The sequence below is a fragment of the Anopheles cruzii genome, chromosome 3, assembly GCF_943734635.1.
Source record: "Anopheles cruzii chromosome 3, idAnoCruzAS_RS32_06, whole genome shotgun sequence".
NCBI classification, from domain to species: domain Eukaryota; kingdom Metazoa; phylum Arthropoda; class Insecta; order Diptera; family Culicidae; genus Anopheles; species Anopheles cruzii.
The window spans coordinates 13,820,152-13,843,075 of NC_069145.1; the positions used below are offsets into that span (position 1 = coordinate 13,820,152).

The 22,924-nt window shown below is 51.6% G+C and overlaps 2 protein-coding genes across 2 annotated transcripts in view; both read right to left on the reverse strand.

Moving 5' to 3' along the window:
- Positions 1 to 5,716, reverse strand: part of LOC128270567 (ras-related protein Rap1) — a 24,169-nt gene extending 18,453 nt beyond the window's left edge. Inside the window, exons 1-2 of the mRNA XM_053007978.1 lie at positions 5,529 to 5,716; positions 4,902 to 5,018 (exon numbers count right to left, since the gene is read on the reverse strand). The gene's annotated coding sequence lies outside the window, so the exon portion shown is untranslated. The remainder of the gene's footprint in view (positions 1 to 4,901; positions 5,019 to 5,528) is intronic.
- On the reverse strand, positions 4,957 to 21,834 carry LOC128269884 (mucin-19). The gene is made up of 11 exons (XM_053007289.1): positions 17,277 to 21,834; positions 17,159 to 17,219; positions 14,213 to 14,924; positions 11,475 to 11,956; positions 10,910 to 11,413; positions 10,638 to 10,829; positions 10,023 to 10,563; positions 9,717 to 9,951; positions 9,436 to 9,630; positions 8,843 to 9,358; positions 4,957 to 5,018 (listed from the first exon to the last, which is right to left on the reverse strand). Exons 1-11 carry the CDS (start codon positions 21,832 to 21,834, stop codon positions 4,957 to 4,959), a joined length of 8,058 nt encoding a protein of 2,685 aa, XP_052863249.1.
- Between the last annotated feature and the right edge of the window lie 1,090 nt (positions 21,835 to 22,924).

Consider the following 22,924-nt stretch of genomic DNA (forward strand, 5'->3'; position numbering starts at 1 on the left):
CGGTCGAAGGCACGTTACACCAAACCAAAGCAACGGCCGCGACGGGCGCGATATGGAAAGCGACTCTGTTTCAAAAACACATCAGCGAAACAGCGCCACCAAGCGGGGGGATCATCGAGCGCAAACATGTGGCACGAGCGCGGCGCAAAAGTTAAATAAAATAATAGTGCAGAGTCGGATAGCCAGCAGACCTTGGTGAACACCTTCGCCACAACAACAGCACACAGGACGTGCACCTATCTCTCTGTGTGTTGCGGGTCAGATCCGAACCGCGCGTCAAAAGGGAAAACAAATTAAATGCAAAACACACTGTGCGCGCGCAAAATGGTGACACGAGGACACGAGGTGGCGTGCGCGTGCTATTGCTTTTTAATGAACGAAACGGCAAGATTAGGGAAATCAAAGCGCCACATCGTATCACAGCTATCTGCTTCGCATTGCGTCACCGTTACTGGCCCGGAGAGAGCTTATTAATTATGCGATCGTCACTGACACACGACGTCGAAGTGTCCCCGGCGGCTCCCGCAATCTCCGGGCGAGTGGGCAGCAGGATGTCCTCACCACGTCCAATCAACTGGCTCGAAGGGGAAAGCATTGACGATGGGCGATGATGTTGATTCCCCCGTTCGCTTTTAGTGTTCGCCCTTGCGTTTCACGGACACAGCACACGCAGCCCGGTCGCACCACCGGAAGTTCGTTCGCAGAATCGTTAATCAATCGTTGACGAAACCAAAATAGCCACCCGGGGGACCGGGCGTTTAGAAGGCAGCTAAACGGAAAGGGATCTCTATAGCCAGCGCCAGAGGCCACTTGCGGCCAAAACCGAAGCGGGCAGGACGAAAGCTTCGGCTGTGCGAGAGTTCAGGTTGGTCACCATCACCATGAACACGGAACGGAGAACAAATTTATTCAACCAAATTGGCCGCTCGATTCAGAGTTCACAGCAGAAGGGTGTCGTTTAATAATTTAACCTTTCCCAGCGCAACATCAATTCTGATCGCGAGCAAATTCAGTTCTCACAACATTTAACCTGACGCAAATCTGACATCTTCTTGCTAAACTTCTTGGTGAGGCCCATTTCAAAGTGTGGGCTTTATGTGGACATTTTCCACGAACTTGTAACAAACTTGAGCGCGAGGCAACACATGTAAGCCCGAAGGGTCACAGAAAAGAGATGAATGGGATCAACCCGAAACTAAACACCACAGCAGCACGGCTCTTGCCGCTCTTCTGCTCTTGCACGTGGCTTTTAATGGCCCGTTTCGCCTGTCACCAAGGCACACAAATCATAAACATCAGCGGCGGCGACAGCGCAGAGCATCGTGAGGCAGCATCATCAACCACCGCTGGAAGTCATAATCATGTTTCAGGATCTTTTCTTTTCCCTTTTTGCTCCAGTACATTCTAAGAAAGAGCCATCTTGGAACTGCAAAATAAAACGCTACATCTCAGCTACGAGCTGGCCAACCGTTTGTCCCTAACAAGGATGACCCCGGGGACGCTACGTACTCGTACAGTTGTCGTACAGTCTGTACTTATGATACCATCTGACATGCTGAAATCATTTCCAGGCGACTTCAAACCACAATTGCCCCACGGGGTTACAGATAAAAGACGTGCATGGGACGGACGTCTTTTTATGCCGCCTTTTCTGCGATTGTTTTGAAGAAAAATTGCATTCTTTCGGTGTGCCAACAACGGTCTCTCAGTGCCGATGATGCCGAAGTCTCATTAACAAACGAACCGTCTTTAAGGAATAGGTGTCAAAAACAAACTCGACGGTCCACCGTTTGCACTCTCGAGCACGTGTGGAGAGTTTGGAGTTGCTGAGCCCGTGTGCGCCATAAACAAACAGCTCCTTGCGCAGCTGAAAGAGATGAGCCCATCAGACGGGCAAGGACACTCTTTCACCTGACGATTAAGGAATGCAGAAATGCACAGGGCGACAGCTGGCAAAGGATTTAGGTCACGGTGTTCCGTTCTCGTTATCCTACGTCGGTGGGCTCTTTTATGATTTGACCATCCACTTGACCTCCACCTTCGGTTACGCGGGCTTTTCGTGGTGCAAGGCCACCATTAGAGTGAACTGACAAGCAGCACGATTCTTTTAAAAGGCCTGGAAGTCCATCATTAATCGCGATATCCATGTTTCGTGTCTAAAAGTCGACAGATGGCTCTACCGCCATCAATTTGGTCCTCCTCTTTACCTTACGCACCTTACGTTCGAGGGCCTTTTGAACTGCTCAAGAAAACTGTTACAAAATCGCATCAAAGTCTTGTCGAAACTTACAGTGATCATGCTGGGAGATCGCAGTGCTTTTAGTGATTCGAAGAACTTAAACATGACCTGGGAAAGAACGCAGAAGATTGGATAATCGTTGTCAAACGAACTGACCGAAAAACTACATGTGAAATTCTTCTCGCCAGGTACAAAAGGAAATCATTTCTCCATCAGATTGTGATTGGGGATGAAAAGAGGATTCATTTTGAGAATTCTAAAAAGAAAAAATCATTGCTCAGTCCGGGACAATCATCAACTTCGACTGCAAAACCAATTCGATTCGGCAAAAAGACAGTGCTCTGTGTCTGGTGGGACCGGCAAGGTGTGGTATACCACACGCTCCTAAAAGGTTCCTACACGGGACACGCTTTGGCTGAACAGGCAACATAAATATGTGATTTCTTTACAAAAATCCGATTTTCGACCGTTAGACGTGGTCCTGGCGCTCTCAGGTCAAGATGATCCGCTTATCCTTGGCAAAACAGCCAGGCTCCTTCGATGACCTACCACCCATCAGCGCATGCTGAGAATGAAGCTGAGCCGTTGTGATGCTGACTACCTTCGCAACAGCAAGGATAAAGGCAAAAGGACATCAATATTCATGACCACTGGAGGTTGAGACGCACCTCCCCCCGGGGGCGAGAGTAGCTCGGTGTTAGTAGCGAATGAATCACCGCGACGGAGCACCGCATGAACAATGCGAATAACAACAGTCGTCACAAACTCAGTTGGCGCCGACACAGCTTCCACCACGATCAGGCCTCGGGGGCAAGACACTTGCAACTAGAATGCATTCCCCAGCCATCGGTCATTACTTGCGTGATTCGTAAAGAATGTTTCGGTCCCGGTGACTCATGTGGCTTTCCGTGACAGGCATTTTCATTCGCAAACGATTAAAATTGAATAACGTGTGCTGGCTGGTCAATGTGCAAGGTGGTATTTATGGTTCACCGTCAGCACCACCGCCGCAATCTCTGGCTCGCCGTCTCATGTTTGCGTTTACATTATTGAAATAGCACTCGGGGGGCCTCACATATCAATCGCAGGTTGCCCCTGCTGATAAGCAGCACCCCAAAAAACAGGACATAGCGTGGCCCTCGCCCTTATCAGACGACTTTCATCGATCGGAGATGGTTGAGCGCGAGCACGATGGGTTGGCTAGCACACATACGGCCACGATGACGGTACGTTGACTTCTTTCTTGTACACTTGTGCGCTCGAAAGGAAACCGCCGCCCTCGATAACAATGTGCCGCAGGCAAGCAAAAAAATGCTAATTGAGTTTGCTCAACTTGATTAACGTATTTTGGAGAACTTCCCACACACCCTGAATCGCACACTGAAGCTTTCATTCGGCACATTCGACACCCGTATAACGTAATTTGTTCACCAAGTATTTGTAATTTGTTCACCAGTATTCAACGTTGAAGGGTAGAAAATATGCCGGTTTACCAAGTCAAAGACTACTCGGATCTTTCCCAAATCAATGAGTTGTCGCAATGTTTTCGTGAAGACAATTCCATCAAGTAGTCCACATTGACGCGATAGATGTTGCGGTCTTGGAACACAATCAAGCATCTGATTGCTGAGGAATGTGGCAAATACACCATTTTGTAGCCATTCACCCTTTCGTGGCACAATATCAGCGCGTAAACTGCGAATGTGATGCTCTGTCTATCTATAGGACATGGCGCCGAAAATGAAGCACACACACACATGAAACCACAAAGGCCTGCTGCTGACGTTTATAAGTTTTTTGCGGCAGCGCGGTTCAAAAATTATTCGCGTATTCATGCACAACCGCGGAAAAAGGAACACTCCATCGGATGCAGCACCAGACCCGCAGCGCGTGTTTGCACGCGTGATGAGATAAAATAAAACCAGTTCACCGACAGCAAAAAACAAAAAAAACGCTCATTTGTTTAGAACTCATTCCAACTGGTGACAGTTTTTTTTTCTTCATCCGGCCAAAGTTTCCGACTCGCGTGGTTGGACACCGCACACACGGATCCGCTCTCTCCGTCTCGCTCCTCTCTCTCTTCAATTGGACGGTTCGCTGACTTTTCCTACACACACTCGCAGGGCGAAAACGGCGAGACCGGCCACACATCGCTTCGCTTCCTACGTGCAACAAGAGAAACGCGGTGCGCGATGGGACACCTCTTGCACCAGCCGCCAACCTGCGAGTGTATGCGTGTCGCATTCATATGCGACGCACGGACACATGACCGGACCGCGTGCTTTGGCACAGGGGGGCACGGTGAGGATTGCTCCACGCGTAGCTGGGGGCTGTTGAGATCACATCCCATTCCGACGCATCTGCCGACCGTTTAATGCTGATTGATGCGGTTCATTTGAACACACGAAAAGAACGTTGGATCACCACGACCGCTGTCCGTGAGAGAAAGAGCTCGTGCGTGTGAGATTCACCGATTCACCAAGCTCACTTTCCACTTCTCATTAGTCACTTCGCTCCGCTCACGCGGCCGCCGTATCTCACAGCTCACTTCGGTTAGTCACCAACTTCCGCGATGATTCCATATGCCTCACGCGACACACATCGGGAAATCGCTTTTTCTCACACATTTTCCATCCGTCCAGCAGTAGCCGGGAAAACTTACCCTTCGTTCTCTTTCTCACACGCTCGCTTGAGCTCTCACCCTCTGGCCGAGAGCGTTAACGGGTCCCGTCTGCTTCCTGCTGCTGCTGCTGCTGCTGGTAGCGCTTGTTCTGGATCTCTGGAAACCGGAACGATAGGACACAACGAACCAAAAAAGAATTTGTAGTATGCTCGTTTCACCGAGTAGGTATGCTTAATTCGCTACACTCCGTTTCGATGCGACGGTGCATCCGGTGGGCGAGTAAAAACACACACAGCCTTTTCAAACAAACTGATGTTACCCGTAAACCCTTCGCATTGGTGTCAGAGCGCACCTAGTTTTGCTAGTTGCAGGAAATTTCCCTTCTCACCACACGCACAACGGCACCGCACCCAAAAGAAACCAACGAACGCACGCACACACGCTGCTGGGCTACGAGCTATCTTATTGCTTCTTCGCCTTCATTCGCTGCTGGCTCTTCTTCTCTTTCTGCTCTTTGTTTGAGCTGCTGGCGCTGGCGAGCACTCGCTTCGGCTCAGCTTCTCTTTCGCACCACCGCCACCGTTTGCACCGTTTCTCTTCACGCATCAAGCGCGACCGCATGCAAGAACACACAGCACACACACCAACGCACTCTTCACCTTTTACCTTCCGCGCGGAGGATTCCTTCGCCTGCCACGATGGTCTGGTTCCACTCCACGCGTCGGTCAGGATCTTCTTGCCCGGAACAGCGAGTACGAAAAGCCGATTCGATGGACTCTTTTCTGCAGCCAGACAGATGAACCATCAGCAGCCAAGCAACCCGAGATCCCTTCACAAGCGCGCACGCACACGTCCGAATCCCGCAAAAGTTGGAAATATAGAAAAAATGTCGGCTGTTTTGAGAATCTAACCGATTGTTGAATCTAACTTTGAACCCTTGAACCTGACTTTCCCCGCTCATGACGAACCAGACCAAGTGCCGAACCCTTCCGATCGGATCGGATAACATAATTTAAATAGTTTTATTTCTTTACACTTTCATCTAAAATTTATTTTTTATTGTGTAGAGATTTCGTTTTATCGTCATTGCCTCAGTTTCGCCTCTTCGCCCTGGCCCAGGCGAACTCCTCGCTCGCTCGCTTTTTCAAAATACAAATGATTTTTCGATTTCGATTCACAAACTTGAATTTTCGAACCTCGATGAAACTGTGTGCGTGTGTCAAAAGTTTCATCGACAGTTTCCGTTCATCGAGTTTCGTCAAGTTTTCGATGTTAACGAAATGTTGAAGCATTTTAAAGAGCCGTTTACACGTTGCGATATATCGCTGCAATGCCTTGTATCGATTAATCGCAGTGATATATCGCAGCCAAGGTGGAGCGTCTACACGCCACGATGTACCGTTGCGATTTGCAATCGCAGATCTCGGTGTCATGGAAACAGCCATGGAAGAAACACTGTGTTTGTCTGCCTTTGGATTGTGCGTTTCGGTTACAAAGCAAAAAATAGAACGTACCAAGAGTACTAATCGGTCACGGTGGTCAAGGGAATGGCTTTTAAAGCGAAGCCATTATTCTCACGTTAAACTTTTGCTTTAAAAACATTCAAAACAACATGTCAAACCGCCATCAACACACGCACACATGTCTATCCACCGTCAGCACACGCACACATGTATGGAGATTGGACCGAAATTGATGCTCAGCGCATTCAATTTTTTTGATCTGCCAATCTGGTAGTATACAAGCAATTTGTTCCTTTTTTGCTGTCTACACGTAGCGATATATCGTTGCAATTGGTTTCATACAAGGCATTGCAGCGATATATCGCAACGTGTAAACGGCCCTTAAAAGTCAATTTCGGTTCAAACGGCTAATTACAAAAATATAGATTAATAAATTCGCATACAGTACACGCAGAAGTGATATTAATTGTGTTGCCATCAATTGCGGCCGCGTTTATTTCTTCGACCATTTTTAGAGCGTCTTGCCTATACACGATAAGCCCTAGAATTATCTGCTTAAATGTGGGACCTTCCTCTTACACCTGGCGTGGCGCACCACTTTGTTATGCTCCGGGCGGGGACACACGTGCCTTTATACAATGTTTGCGCATCACACAGCAAAACTCCGCGAGTCCCTCTAACTTTGAAGTCCCGTTGTCACGATCATTCCTAAAAACCTATTAACACGAACCTCTGTCTTGATTCAACTTGTATTACAACGCACGAAGACAGTCTGAACATTCAGCACGAAAGTACACTTTAAACAAGGAAACGTACAAACAATCCTGTATTAATGTTTGTTTGTGCTGCCCCCGGCCGACATTCCATGGACATTCTATTCTCGCCGGCTAGTAGCAAACAAAAGCACTTTTCAACTGGAACAGGATTGATGATGGGAGAAAACTATCGCGGTCGCTTATTAAATAAATATATGCCTTTGAAGTAGGATTTCAACGACAACCAAATGCTATCAGGTCTGTTCCGCGCCCCTATCGTTGCTGTGCTAAAGATTTTTACACTCGATTTGCTTACCACAATAGATTCCTATTCCTAATTCAAACCCAGGCTCTTAAACTACGCCAAATGTGGTGTGTGGTTTTGAAGCTTCTTAGGACTATATATGTACATTTGATTACAGGTCCTTGATGTGGTGTGGAGCAGCCCCAATACTTGATAGATGCCTTTTTTACGAAACGATGACACGAAAAATATTTGTATCCAATCCTACACTTTATACAGCACAGTTCCGTAAGTAGTGACTCTCTCCCTCTCTTCATCATCTCCGGTAAGATATTCGGTTTTTGACCGTGAATCGACTTAACCCTGCCTGTATTATTGTAAATATTGCATAGATTCTTTTCATCTCATAATTGCGACACGTTGCCGAAAAACAGCAACATTTTGGGTATAGTTTTTCGCTTCCTTAACCTTTCCGCGGCCATGTGGGAACGGGCTCCGATAGGAGAATCTCTTAATCATAATCTTAAGCATGGAGCAAGGGAGTGGACCTAAAGATGTAAATACACCAAATGAGATTAGTACGGATGTGTGTGTGTGCTGTGGACTTCTTCTACTCTCATGCAATTCGCTTAAGGTGCAGTTAAAATGATGCAGCAGATGGCCATCAACCAAGTGTGTAACCGTAACCGCCACCGGTGCGCGTTTCCTCTGTCTGCCGTTAGCTAATGTCACGAGAACAAAACTCGTCATAATCATACTTTTCACAGTAATTGGATGCTACACTTTTACGAGAAACAAATTACACAACACATGCAAGGGTTTTGTTGCTTACAAAATCGAGAGCTTATCGCAAAGTAGAACTAGTGTCGGCTCTTGCCCCCTAACGTAAAGTCTAACAACATGATCTACGTCACAAAAACGAAGCCAGCAGCAGTTGGATAATGACTTTCAGTTTCGGAAATAATGTTTTTTTTCCAACGGAGCTTCCACGCTGTGACCGGTGGGCACTCACAGGTGTTCCCCTCGTTCCAGGTTCCGGTGTCCTGATTTTTAGCCAACTAAATTGTTCTAGTTTTGTGTGTTTCTTGTCGCGCTGCGCAACAATAAACGTTAAACTAACCGAAAACATACGTAAAATATCTTTAAAATAGTCGTACTGAAATGTTTACCGTAAACTATCGAACGTAAATGTACCTTTATATGTCTCTATTATGTATACGCGTTTTAAATAGCCACTTTTGATCCGCCGTCACCACTTTCATTAATCGTCTGTACAATAGAGTTTACAGATAAGATTCGTTGTTTTAAAGGAAATGGATCCATTGAATGATTTCCCTCAGTAATGCCCGCATTCGACCCCGTGCCCACTCCCGCCGTGTGGTGTTTTCTGTTTTTTATGCCCTTACAAAGCGGTTCACGAGCTCCGAACCGAAGGACCACCCATTATGGTTCTAGTGACATCCGTTGGAACGGATTGTGGCGGCGGCACTACGGTTCCACCAACCGCAAAGGTGTTACCGCCGGTGAAGTTGCTGTTCTGTTGCTGCTGTACCGATACCACCGAGCTGGACGACGTTGTCGCTGGCAACTTCCTTACCACCGGTGCTCGTAGCACCACCTTCATTGGATTCACCGGACCACCGGTAGGGACCGGTACGGTGAGCTGTGCTTTCCTATCCACAGTCATGCCACCTACGGGCGTGTTAATATTGTTGTTGTTGTTGTTGTTAAGTATTGCATGGTTCTCGGTAGTGGTCTGTCTCGCCGGCGTTGTTGCAACAGCAGCCGCAACAGAGGTTTGCTGGGCATTCTCTTGCTGCATCCGTTGCCTCCGTTCGCGCACGCACGGTACGCATAGGGTTCGCACATGCTCCCGTATTCGGGTTAAGGCATTCAAACAGTACTGGTGCGTCCATTCGGCCACCATCGCGAGATGCTGCCGTTGCTGCGCGGTTAGCTGAGCGTTCGGGTGTCCTTCCGGTGTTCGGGAACCGCACTGACTGCAGACGGTGCAGATGCTGCAGTGCCAACGACCTGTCGAGCGATAGAAAACAAAAAGCGTTTTAGGCACGGAACCACAAACGATAAACTCCTGCACGACTCCCTCTCACCATCCGGTAAATTCCGCAGACCCTTGCAAGCTAAATGAAATCCTCGATCGCACTGATCACAGTACACCATCTTGCTGTCGATTGCCGCCGGCCTCCGGTTGCACTTCATGCACAGCTTGCACTCGGTGCACTGCCACTTGTACTGCTGCACCCGGCGATACATCACCGAGGACATGCCGATGCACGACGGATGTGCTGCAGAGGGGACAAGCCGAGAGAAATATGAAAAATTGATCATTCCGTTTGAGGCACGCCCCTCGACGCTCTTCCCTCTGGCGTACCTTTCCTTCGGCAACGATCGCAACGCACAAATCGTTCCGGTTTGCTGTATTTGTTCTTGTTTTCCGGACCAAGGCAAACGGCGCACATGTACGGGTTCAGTGGTGGCCGCTTCATCACCGTCAGTGTTGGCTTCTCGTCCACCATACGCTTTCCACCTCCGGCGGACACCGTTGCAGTAGTAGTCACCGCATTCTTTCGCTTCGCCGCATGTGCACTGAGCGGAACGTCCGAATCCTGGTCGTGGAAGAAGCGAAAAATTGTTGAAGAAGGGAGATCGAACGCCACTGGGACACTCCGGCACTTACGTCGGAATCCGTTGGAATCTTAACCTCGACAGCGGCGGGAACCGTCGGCATCGTTCCGGCACTGAGCCCTCGGCTCGATCGCCTCACCGGAGTGACCACTGCCGTCGGTTTCACGTTCTTGTCCTCATCTCCACCGTCCACCGTCGGGATGCTGCTGCTGCTGGCCACTTTTCGCTTTCGACGAACCTTTCGCCTCTCCGTAGCGCCAGAGCCTTCCGTTTGGTCATCGGTGCCGGATGAGGAATCCGATGAGCTACTCTTTCCGCGCTGAGTGCGACTTTTGCGCAAATGTTTACCACCACTTTCCCTGTCGCTGGCTGTGTCACTGTCCTCCGCACCGTTACTACTACCGTCGTCATCGCTATCGGTCTCGGTGTCGCTGCTGCCGCTACTACTACTACTACTGTTGCTGCTACTGCACGACGTTTCATAGTACTCGGTCCGACGAGCCTCTTCGGCGGCCAGCTTTTTGTAGCGCTCCGATGATACGATCTCCTCCAGCTGCTGCGGGTCCAGCAACATGGTGTTGATGGGATAGCAACTAAAACGCGCACACAAAATCAAACGGGTTAAATTGGCAGAGCCAGCCGTCACCGGAGATCGATGGAAACTTACGCCAACTGTTCCGGTGTGTAGGTTGTGTAGTATTCACTGAATTGACCCGGCACCAGCGCCACGGGATAGTTGGACAGTTGCCTGCTCGGTGCGGTGTCTTCGGTGTGCGCTGTTTGCGTGCATCGATTCCGTCGCGGAACGTGCACCACGTACGTTTGCAGGTCCATGCAAGCTCGCCTCGTATCCCGTCGTCTGCAGGAGGTACGGAGGTCAAAAAGGGGTCAGTCATCAAACGGCCGAAGTGGCTTCCACAGGCTCTTTAAAACACTTACTCTTTGTTGAAGGTACTGTTCCAGTTGGAGGCTGATTCGATGGCCTTTTCTTTCTGCAACTTCGCACGGTCGATCGGAGCTGCCGGTATCGCAGCGACCGCTGCCGCCGCCGCCGCTGCTGCGACCGCCGCCACGACCGCTTCCTGCTGTTGGCGCTGGCGGTTGCTAAGCTCACGGAAATGTTTCTCGCGCGAGTACCGCGTGTACTCCTCGTACTTCTCCGGATAGTCGTTGCACATAATGTCCAGTATCTCGGACGCGTACACCGACGTCAGTCCCAGGTCACACATCTTCTCAGACGCCAGACCCTGTTCCAGCAGAAAGTTGCGCTCCTCCATCTCGACCGGGCGGCGCATCAGGTCCGGATACTTGCGCTTGAAGCTCTTCACCCCGAGGTACTCGGCAATCTGCTCCTGCAGCATGAACGTGTCGGTTCCTCGCGTGCCCGGCGACGGCGGTGGCCATTCGTACTCCGCCAACAGTTCGACCGTAAACTGTGCTCGACTGGGGAAAGGACTGTGTGCGTTAGTTTCGGCCAACGGACTTCGAGGGGTTGTGTACTTACTGTGCATCGAGCACTTCCATCTTGCCCTTCGGCCTCCGGGAGCTGCTTGTGGTGCTGCTGTTGCTACTACTGGTACCGACAGCACCACCCGTACCGGTCGTCGCGGCAAGCATTCCATCCTTTCCCGGTTCCGCCGCAACAGCCGTGGCGGTGACGGCATCGGCTGGCAGCGCTTGTGCTCCGTTTGTGCTGACCGCGGCCGAGGTAGTTGCATCCTGCGTAACGCTGGTACTGCTCAGGTACGAACTTTGGGACTCGTCGTTCTGCTGCAAGCATCCGTCGCCGGTGCCGATCAGCCGCACCGGTGTGGTGAAGTTAAAGTCTCCGCTCATCCGGGTGTCCTCCTCGAACAGCTGCAAGCTGGCAACGCCACCGGGCGTTGCCGTGGGCGTAAGCAGCGCCCCAGACGGTGGCGTGTTGGACTTGATTGCATTTTTCGGTGTCTTTAGCTCGCGAATCTGCAGCCGGGGTCGGAAGGGGTCCTACAACACACAATCATAATCAGATTATTGGCTTGCGCTCCGAAAGATTGCTTTTTTAGCTTCACTCCAGAGTTTCAAACATTTAACATTTAACGCATTGGGCGGCCAATTTGGAGGGAACCCCGAAAGCGACAATATTATAGATAAATCACCCCGAATTGCATTTTCTACCGTTCGTTATCAGGATTTTTGGGAAACTTTCGAATCCGCTGTGGTTTGATAAGAACACCGAGCATGCTTGTCTCGATGGACGGAGGGACTCTGTCTCTCTGAGGGGTATGCAATAAACCGCTCGTCAAATGAACAAGATAAATTGAAACCAGTAAAAAGCCGGTTATGGTGGTTTCCAATCGATCGATCGATAATAAAACACAGAAACACACGTACGAAAAAGGGACCGAACCGTTTGTTTTGGGCTGCATAAAACCTTGTGGCCAACCGGGAAACGAAAGCAACATAGGGGCGCATTTAAATACTTGGTTCTTTATGTAGGGTTCCCCCCATTCGGGAGAACATCGATGGCGATCGATAAACGGCCATCATTTGGATGGCATCAATCACACCGAGCGAGTGACCATTTATTGACCTTGTGTAATACACCTAAGGTCGGACGGTGCGGAGAATCGCCACTCAACCGCATATCCGTAGGGTTTCACGCGTACTTAACACAGTCAATTCACCTCCGTAGGCCACCACATTATGGTGTATGGTGCTTTGTGTGCTACTAAGTAGTACATTTCCAATGCACACGCCATGGTGGAGTTTTAATTAGGTTCCAAGCTCTCCACGGGCGGGACGCGTTGCATTCGCCGCTATGTAAACACGCAGCGCAGCGCAGTGTCAGGCGTAGATGCTTTTAAAGGTTTCTATTTCGGTCTGGATTCCCCCTCATCAATTTGCCGCCCGCTTGCCACAGTGCATTGCACCCACGCGACGAGCGCACACGCATAAAGATGGCGGGAAAAGACTGTTTTAATGTTGCTCGAAATGACCGGCCTAACAACTTCGTTGCCTGAAAATGCGTAGTCGGAGTCGGAGAATCGGAACTGTGCGCCAAGAAATGCGAATATCAGCAAGACGATACCAAAGTCTTCGCAGAAAACAAGGCACACCACACCCCAGCGGTGCAAGTCATGCCGTAATTGGTCGCCCCTTGGCCCGGATCCCGAGGCCTAACGGAAGGAAGAACCGAGTGGCGCCCGAAAGCATGCGGCAAGCATTCGGAGATCAACCGGGCGTCGGATCCGAGCGGACACGACGGTGCGCCCCATCATCGGCGACATTTACGCCGAGTGCCGCCAGCCCGAGCCAGCAACCGGCAGCGGTGCGCGGGGAAGCAACATAAATTGCTCGCGCCGAACACAACGTCGATGACCGAACACGACGAACCGAACGAATCCCTCGCCGCTCTCTGCTGGAGGGGTAACCACGTGCGTGTTGGGGACCGACCGGTCGCGTCGTAGTCGACATCGTTGCTTGACCGACCGCGGCCGGGAAACTATGAATTCGTCTTGGGTTCGTTTTTCCGCTACCAGGCACGCAGCATTGCCGGTAGCAGGTGCACACGGGTTCGCTGCTTTCCTTCGTACTAGCGTTCGTTCGTTTCGTATCATGCTGTGGCCCATCCCGTCCACAAAGATGTGTTACCATTGCCATTGAGGCAGTGCTTCATGTTGCTCCGAAGTGGAGCAGTCTAGCGAAAGCGCAGCACCCAGGCCTAGTGCGAGATGTCAACAAATTACAAATACGCAACCATTATCTGCGTTACAACGCCGAACATCCGATTTCCGACATCAGTTTGACAGATGAGGAGAATTTTGCAAAAAAACAAAACTTTTCAAACTCACTATCAGCCGACATCGCCGACAGCATCAACTGAGCAGGCTACGACTACCGAATAGTCGAGTAAACGGCGATTAAAGTCGGCTTTGGAGATTATCATATTATTGTGCGCAAATTATTACAACAACTTGCTTATAGTCTAAAAAATCTTTATTTTTTCTGCTAAATGTATGTTAGTACCTTTAAAGAAATCCCTGCGGTATAAAATACACCTATTCATACAGTTTTTCAAGTTTTCCCAATAATTGAAAAAGTTTTGTTTTGAAATAGCCTTCAATTATGCGTTCTAAATTTCGGCTCACGGCGAATTTCGGCGAACCCAAAACGGTATTCACGGAGAGTCGGTTTGTTCTTGGCCACAGTAATAAATACTCGATTCGTGCGTTCTTTGCGAAAACAAAAACAAATACTTACCAATCCACCAGCCATGGGTGTCATGAAGATGTTACTGTTCGGTCCGTCCGCCGCTACCTTCGCCGGAGTTTGGTCAGCTGCAGCAGCGGCGGCGGCGGCCGCAGCAGCCAACGCAGCCTTTTTACCTCGCGGCGTTCTAGTTTTCGGTTCGGTCTTCCGTTTTCCACGTGTCGTCACAGCTCCCCCCCTGGGTCGTCTCACCTTGCCGCCGCGTGGGGTCAGCTCCGTGCCAGAGATCCGTCCGTCGGCGGGGCTACCGACCATCGGCCCATCGGGCGTCGGGAGTTGCCCTGGCCATTCGCCGGGAGAACCGGGACCGATGGAGCCAGCTGATGCCGCTAGCATGGCCGCAAGGGCAGCTTTCGCTGCCCCTCGACCACCACGCGGTGTTCGCGAACCGCGCCCTCCGCCTCTCCGGGGTCCACGTGAGCCACGACCACGGGGCGTTTGGATGCGATTGAAAAGGAAGCTTCCCTCGGCATCATACGCTGGAGTGCCAGTGCTCGGAGGACCTGTCGATGAGATTGAAGCGGTGACGTGGCGGCGATTGAGGAAAACCAAAACCCCCATCAACCTTTGCTTACCAATGTAAAGCGGGTCCAGGCTGGCATCTGCATTGTTCGGCGACCCGTAGAAAGGCCCGCCAAGGGTTGGTGTAACATCGCCGAGCTGCAACTTCGCCCGTCCTCTGCCGCGTCCTCGGCCACGTGTTCTGCGCGGTGGGATAAGAATAACGAAACGATTAATGTGTGACACATTGAGCATGAACAGTTATGAAAATTAAAAAAAAAATTGATAATAATAGGGTGGTTAATTTTGTTCAGAAGATTCCAAAGCCCCCCGGACGAGGCTCTCCCGCCGTCGAACCGTCGATGGAAGAGTTCGGTGCGAATGAACGAACAACCCGCGCGAAAGATGAAAAACACACCAATACCATGCAAGTTCTCCCGCGTGACAGGGGCCCCAGCAGCGCTAAGGACACAACACACCCACCCCGGCCGGCCGCCCGGCCATGCGGGATCCCCACACGTCGAGCGGCGTCAGCTGATTCCGCACAAAGCGCCGCCGCTTTGCAAATTCCAGGCGCCAGCGCACAGCACACATTTCGGCAGCCAAGGTGGCGACGTCCGGGTCCGGGTGGTGCGGTGGCCTTCGTCCAGGTATCAACAGTACGTGCGAGACGCGCGGCAGCATGCAGCAAGACCTTGCTAATCGCGCGGCGACCGGCGTCCTATCGTAGCCATCGCACCACTACAAACACAGTCATCTGCCACCGCGCGCTGCAAAGTCGCACGCTTTTTGCATTTGTTGCTGCTGCCGCCGGTTTTTTTTTGTTCATACACACGTGATCTCATTCGTTTACTTCTTTTTCACTCTTCGTCCTACGGCGGCAGAACATGTTAAGATGTAACTAGATTGAAGCAACCGTCGTCGTAAGGACGTGAAAGAGATCTACGAAAAAATGTCCCATTCCTAACTGCAAACCTCCAAGACGACTACCACGATCGGATCGGACAATTTGTTTGGCAGATCAAAGTAACTGATGAAGAAGCACCAAACGTCACACGTTGCCCAGATGTCAGAATGCAGCAACGGTCCGTCGTTATCACAGCAAGCAATGACTAGGTCCATTGAGGATTCTGCCTCCGAAGGAGGTCGATCAAAAGATTCGGGGTCAACATTCCGAGGAATCGAGAGAGAGCAAATGAGGAGAGCAACTGGCACGAGAGCGCGCGAGAGTCAAACTTTGCTGGTGCAGTGCACGCGTCCTTCACCACCGCCACCGTCGCCACCCTACATGTGGGTTGCGCCGGTGACAGGTCACTACCACTAGCACCACCATCACCGCCACACACCACCAGCAGCAGCCGGCCGCGTACTATGCGTGTCGCAATAGAGCGGCCACGGTCCACAACAAAACCGCCGGGACCCGACACACCACGCGGAGGTGAAAAATTTGTTATGAAAGGAAGCATCAAAACGGAACCGTAAAAAACACCACACCGAGACTCAAAATAGCGTGCGCTCGGCGCGCGACGCACGGCCTACTCTCTAATAGACGCCGGAATGTGTACACGTTTTTTTTGGGATGGAGCGGAGGAGCCTTGGCAGAAAAGCAGCGCCGTGCCGTTATCATCATTGCTGCTGCGGTTGCCGCCGGCGTGCCATTCACGGAGTACGCGTGTAGTAATATATCGATCGGATGCCCGGTAGTAGACAAGGGTCGGAGGAGAAGTCGGTGACATGGCTACTGTGATGCAATTTGCGTACTATTTTTCAGTCGCTCAATGTGGTACACAACTGTATGTTCGATAAAACACGAGATTATACAAATGCAGCCATATCTATTACTTAGTAACTTAGGTTGAAAGGTACCCCTTTCAATGATAATGACTGCATTTATATATTTTTTACAAATTAAATCTCGTTATTTATCGAACCTACCGTGAAGACGAGAACTTAAAAACTTGGGGTAAAAGAAAAGGAATAAAAAATGTTTTGACTGGATTTAGCATCTTGTAATTATGAGAAAAAGGCCATGGAGTGGTATGCCTGGTGGTGCCCAAAGACATGAACCCTCCCAACACGCCAGAGCTCCGCCCAATCGAAAAATATTAGGCCATCATCAACCGGAACCTCAAGAAGACTCGTAAAACAGTTGTCAGTGGGATGGAAGAAAGCGACCAAAAAAACGGTGCAAGAGTTGATAAAAGGAGTAAACCGAAAGGTCCGGCAATTCGCATTCCTTAAGACGGAGGGTTGAATGATATTTTTTTACATATTCTGTATAAGTTGGCTTTCAAAAGAAATATTATTTGATTTTTTAATAAATTTTTTAACTGATTTACACATTTTGTTGTTCGACCAATTTTGGACAGAGATACCCTTTAGTAGCTATTTCCAAAGATCAACACAAATATGAAAGTTCAAAATGTCCAAGCTTACCTTGGCGTGCGAACCGGTGTTACAGGGAAGGGCGTTATTCCTTCCAGCATCGACTCCGCCGCTTGGACGATCGAGCTGGCAGCGCTCGGGTGAAGAAGTGATGTGCCCTGTATGGAACTGCTGTTCATGCTGCCCGCCATCATGGCCATCATCATCATGCTGTTATGGCCACTGTTTGGTCCACCTTCCATCGAGCTGCTACTCCCGCCACCGTTCGTTTCGACCATGTCCATCATCTGTTTCTTCGGACGACCCCGTGGCCGCTTGGAGGGTGTAAGACCACCACCGACCGTCGCTCCAATGCGACCAAGACCACCAAGACCTTCGTCCACGCCGGAGTCCTGATCGTGGCTTTTGTGTGCCAACACTTCCTTCAACAGCTGACCCGCCCCACGCCGTCGACTCATCCGTACGCTCCCGCCTCCTGCTGTTCCCCCTACTGTGGCACTGCCCGCAAGTGTCGGGTATCCACCGGAAGCAACCATCGAGGCCATGATGCCACCCGTCGATGAGCTGGCCCCACTACCGATCGAGCTATTGCTGGCCGTTCCATTCTTTTCCACCTCGCTGCCGGTGCTGCTGTGATGATAGAGACCACCGGTGGCGCTGGTGAGCGACGAGTCACCGCTCAGGAGACTAATGTTGCCCGACAAGCTGCTGTTGAGTTGGGCGGTTGCGGCATTTACCGTGTTGTTCACCGCCGTTGCTGTGGTCGGTTCGTCAACGATCATACAGTCCGAGCTGGAGCCTTCGTCCCGATCATCGCTCGCCAACGGGGCATCAAAGGCAACCGTAGCAGCAGCAGCAGCAGCCATCATACTTGGCAACAGCTTGGCCGCTGCCAACCGGCCCCCAGATCCTCGACGGGACTGTCGACCACCAGCACCACCACGGGACGATCCTCCGCGCGTTCTTCGTGTTTTCACCACAACTGGGGGTGCGGAGGTCAGTTCTTCCGCCACTCCGACGCCGTACCCGAGAAGCTGTTGCTGTAAGCTTGACGCGTTCACCAGTTGCCGGCTCGAACCGGCATGCAGTAACGTTAACGTCTCGTTGCCGGATTTGCTATCGTCGTCTATAACGATCACATCGCAACTGTTCAAGCCTGCAGCAGCACCGGCCGGGATCGCCGGTGATCTCCGTTGCAAAATCGTCGATTGTCGTTGTTGCTGTTGCTGTTGCTGATGTTGGTATGAAATTGGTGACCGGTTTTGTAGCAACGTTTGCTGCAAGACGGAATGCTGAGCAAGCAAACTGCCGGCTAGGGGACGATCGGTTAGCCGCTCGTCATCCAGTTTACTTTTCTTGGCCTCCGGTGAACCCGGATCTCCTTGATCACCGCCACCGCCGGACGACGGAGAGGCCGGATCGGAGCCGGCGGATGATGAACTCGTCGAGGTCGATACGGACGTCGAGGTCGAGGTACTGGATACGGACGACGAAGAAGACGACGAGGAGAGTGACGACGTCATGACGCCGCCTCCTGTCGCTGCTGTTGCTGCTGCAGGTCGCTTCAGTTCGTTCGCAAGGATCGATCCCGTCGTCGTCATAGGGCTGCTTCCGTCTACGCCGGGGCCCATTAAACTACCGGCGCCACTCTCCTCAAACGCTTGCTGCTGCTGCTGTTCACCGGTAGTGGTGGTAGTCGTCGAAGACGATCCCTTATTTATTTTAAGTATAATTCTGGGCGAATCGACGACACCATCGAGAACCATCCCCGCCGAGGAGGAACTGCTGCTGTTGTTATTTATTGCCACCGGCTCCGTTGCACCTTCCTGCACCGGTTGGTGCGCCGGCTTCGGAATCGGTTTCAGCGTAACTTTCGGCGTAGAGAGGATTTCCGTCTCTTGACCCCGTGGGTTGGCGAGCGTTTTGATGGTCACTTTAGGTATTACGATCGGACGGACGCTCTGGTCCGGCTCTTCGCCCGAGGGCGGTGTAGAAGCCCCCGATGGACCTCCCTTTTGCTCTCCATCATCATTCGGCAGGAAGCCACTTTTCTCCGGGTGCGCTTCTGCTGCTCTTCTGGTGGCTACTAGTGGTGACGCCTGTGATGGTGGCAAAATAGGTTTAATGTTCAACTTTGTCACCACGGACGATGCTGGGGAGTGTTGTGCCACCACCGCATTGGCACCGACTGCTAGGGGCGGTCCCGTTAGTGCGGACACCAGTGCCGAGTTGCAGGAATCGTTCCCACTTTGGGGCACTTTGATCGTCATTCTCAAGGCGGACGTTGAAGCCGGCGAAGTGATGATCGTAGCGTTCGTGCAGGATGAAGATGATACGGACGATGAGTCGATGAGGGAATTAATACTGGTTTCGCTGGCGCTGTTTTCACCCGTTTGCGCTCCTCCCCGGGTCGGCTTCAGTGTCGCCGCCGTCATGGTGGGGTGCGGAATCGGTTTGATGGTCAGCTTCGGAACGCCCATCGGAGCTTCATGGGCGGAAGAAGGGCCGCAAGTCGCTGCTGTGGTATGGTCAGCAACCTTCGGGGGAATCGGCTTGATGGTAAGCTTTGGAATCGAGCTGGAGCTTATGTTCGAGTGTTGATCACTCGGTGACGCCGGTTGTGGGTTTTGCGCGGCATGATGATGCAGGAGGCTTCCGGAGGCGGATGGCGATAGTAGTTTCACCGAAGCCAGTGCGCTCGGAGCCATCGGTAGTGCCTGCAGTTCACCACCGACCAGTTGGGCGGAGAGCGGTTTGGGCGAGAAACTGCTGCTCGTCGAGGACACCAACGAGGCGTCGCTCGTTTCCGCGATCGCTCCCAGCAGACCGGAAGTTTTGATCGTCAGCTTCGGTAGCTTCGGAGGCTCGGGCAGGGGTTTAATCGTCAGCTTGACACCTTCCGAGCTCGTTAGGACCGGTGACGAACTCGAGCCACCGCCACCGACCGTCGCCGTGGATGGCTGCGGGGACAAAGCAGACGCGGCCGTCGTTGCAATCAGCCCGCCGCCCTCGGAGGGAATGGTCTTGATGTGTAGCTTCGGGATTGTGCCTTCTCGATGGACCATTCCACCGCCGCCAGTCCCATCACTGTGCTGCTGCTGAACATGCCCCAAATGGTGATGGTTGTCCATCTTTATCGTCAACTTAGGAACTAACGGTGTCGTGGGCGATGGCGACGATGACCCCGACGTGCCACTACTGTCCATGCCGTCAACCTCCTGTCCACCCAGTCCGGACGGTCCTCCCTGTTGTTGTTGCGTGTCCGATCCCACCGCTGATTGACTATGCTGCTGATGGTGGTGGTACACACTGAGTTGCGGATGGTGGTGATGATGCTGATGATGGTGATGGTGATGATGATGATGGTGATTATTGTGGTTGTTAACACCTCGTATCGTCAGTTTAGGCACAATGTGTGGCTCCATTACACTATTACCCTCCCGAGCGTGATGCTGCGTCGTCCCGTCTCCCAAGGACGCGCAGGAGCTCTTGATCAGTAGCTTTGGAATAATCTGCATCTGCTCAACCACCGTTCCGCCGGGTTCGTCGCTCCGTGGTGCCGAATCAACCCCAGCCGGATTGATAAGCGGTTTGATGGTGAGTTTTGGAATGCTACTGCTGCTGCTGCTGCTACTGTTCATGTTGGCAACACTATTGCGATCGCCTTCAGCACCACCGTCGATCGTCGGCGAGAGGCCACAATCCGCCGCCGCCGCTGGAGGTGGTGGTTTCGGTGGTTTGATTGTAATTTTTGGTGACCCGCAAACATCACGCACTGTCGTCGGCGATAATTGCTGGGCGATCGAGGTGTGCTCGGCGGAACCGGTCCCGGGAGTTAGTTTGATGATCGTCCGCAGCGGTTCACGATCGCGGGTCAGGTTTATCTTCAACGGTTCCACCTTTCGCTCCGCGGTCGGTGCGTTCACCATCACACAGTCACTGTCGTCGCCGGATTCCACCTCGCCGAGTGGAGCTGCTGCCGACGGTAGTGGCGCTGCGGATCCGTGATGAGATTCCTGCGGATCGCGCATAGCGGTAGTGCCAGTTGGAATCGGATCGCCAAAGTGCTCGAGCTCCGGGCAGTTGATGCCTCCGCCGCCGATCGGCTCCCGGTGGTGTGCGTGGTGCTCTTCCACTCGTTCCCGGATATCACCATCCGCCGTTACGAGGGAATCGTTCTGTTCATTCTTGTTGCTCTGTTGTTGCTGTTGAAAAGAACCACCGATTATAATTCCGTCAACATCCCGTGGGTTCCGCTGTTCGATTACTACCGTCCATCCGTCGCTTTGGCGTTCCTTCAAATCCTGCTCGCGGCCCGCTCCAGCTTCCCGCCTTTCGCTCGGGTGCTCGGGCGCCAGTTGGTAGTGGTTGTTAACTTCAACCTCCGTTTTGTCCACACCATCGGCGTCAGTCGGTGATTGGCGGTGGTGGTGTCCTGCTGCAATTAGTAGCGGTGCCGCTACTTGTTGCTTCGTTGCGTTCTTTTCCTGTTGGCTCGGTCGCTCCTCGGGCGATTGCTGGTTTTGTTGGCTTGTTTCGATTGCTGGCGAAACTTTTCCACTGCTCATCTTTGTCACTTGGACCGATTGGACCGTCCGTAGCTGGTAGTTGCACTCGCTTCGGTGCCGCTCTTTGACGGATTCTTCTTCGCACAGAGGGTTGCTACGATTCGCTCGAGACAATTGGACATTTTCGGCGCTGACTTGCTGTGGATAGGAATCTAGCATGCTTTGCGCGTCCAGTCCAGTCCGAACGCTTGTTGGAGCAACGGCAAACAACTACAACTCCAGTTGCGCGACAAAGAGGCACTTTTAGTTTGTGCGCTTCATATGCTGGTAACAGAACCACACACACCCCACACGCACACAAACCGCACAAACTGGCCACAAAACGGTCCTCACTTTGATTGTTTTTCACTTCTCCACTTGGATGAATGGTGTGCGCTACTTTATCTCACTGTTTAGATCACTTTACCCTACTGCTACGCTTGCTACAACCCCGCACATGGAGGGTTTCTTCCACTTCCGCCAGCGACACAGTACAAACTTCCTCATGTCGAAGCATTATCACGCACTTTTACACTGCATGGAAAATATATAAAGCAGAAGGGGAATTAGTTTCGTTATGTAGCCGGAACACATGTTTTATTCCGGCAGAAGGCGCAGAAATCTTTGCTAAACATCGCAACCTTTCGCACAGACTTTGTCTATTCCTCATTCGCACTGCACACACACATACGGTGCCATCCTCGCACCGCCTTCTTTGAAGTGACAACTGGCTTCGTGGATTGCTGATGCGGGTCGACAAAGTATGACACCATTAATTGTGCCCGACGGACAGACAGACGTTCTAAGCGCACCACACACAATCATTAAGGCAATCGTAAGTGCAATCGAATCGAGTGTATTGATCAGTGCAACGCCACTAGCAATCGTCTACCTCGAATACGACGACCACCGCGGGGTTTCGGTTGCTGCTGATGGCCGTAGTTCGTCGCCGTCCATCAGTCCTCCCCGTCGCCTGTCATTCATCGCTGTGAATGGACGGTATAACCTTATAAGAGTGATCGACAGCGCACACAAACACGCGAGAAAAAGGCAACTTCGAACAAACTATGTATGTGTGCGCCTTCGGATTGCACCAATTTTATGCGGTGCGGACACTCACACATCGACGCCACTTTGCTCCACTCATAGGAAAGTCCAACTTCACTGACACCATTTTCCTGCAGCTAACCCTCGCAGGCTGATGGCCGAACACGGCCGTACATACTGTGGGATCCGTTTCTTAAAATGTCACACTTCGAAGGCAATGTTT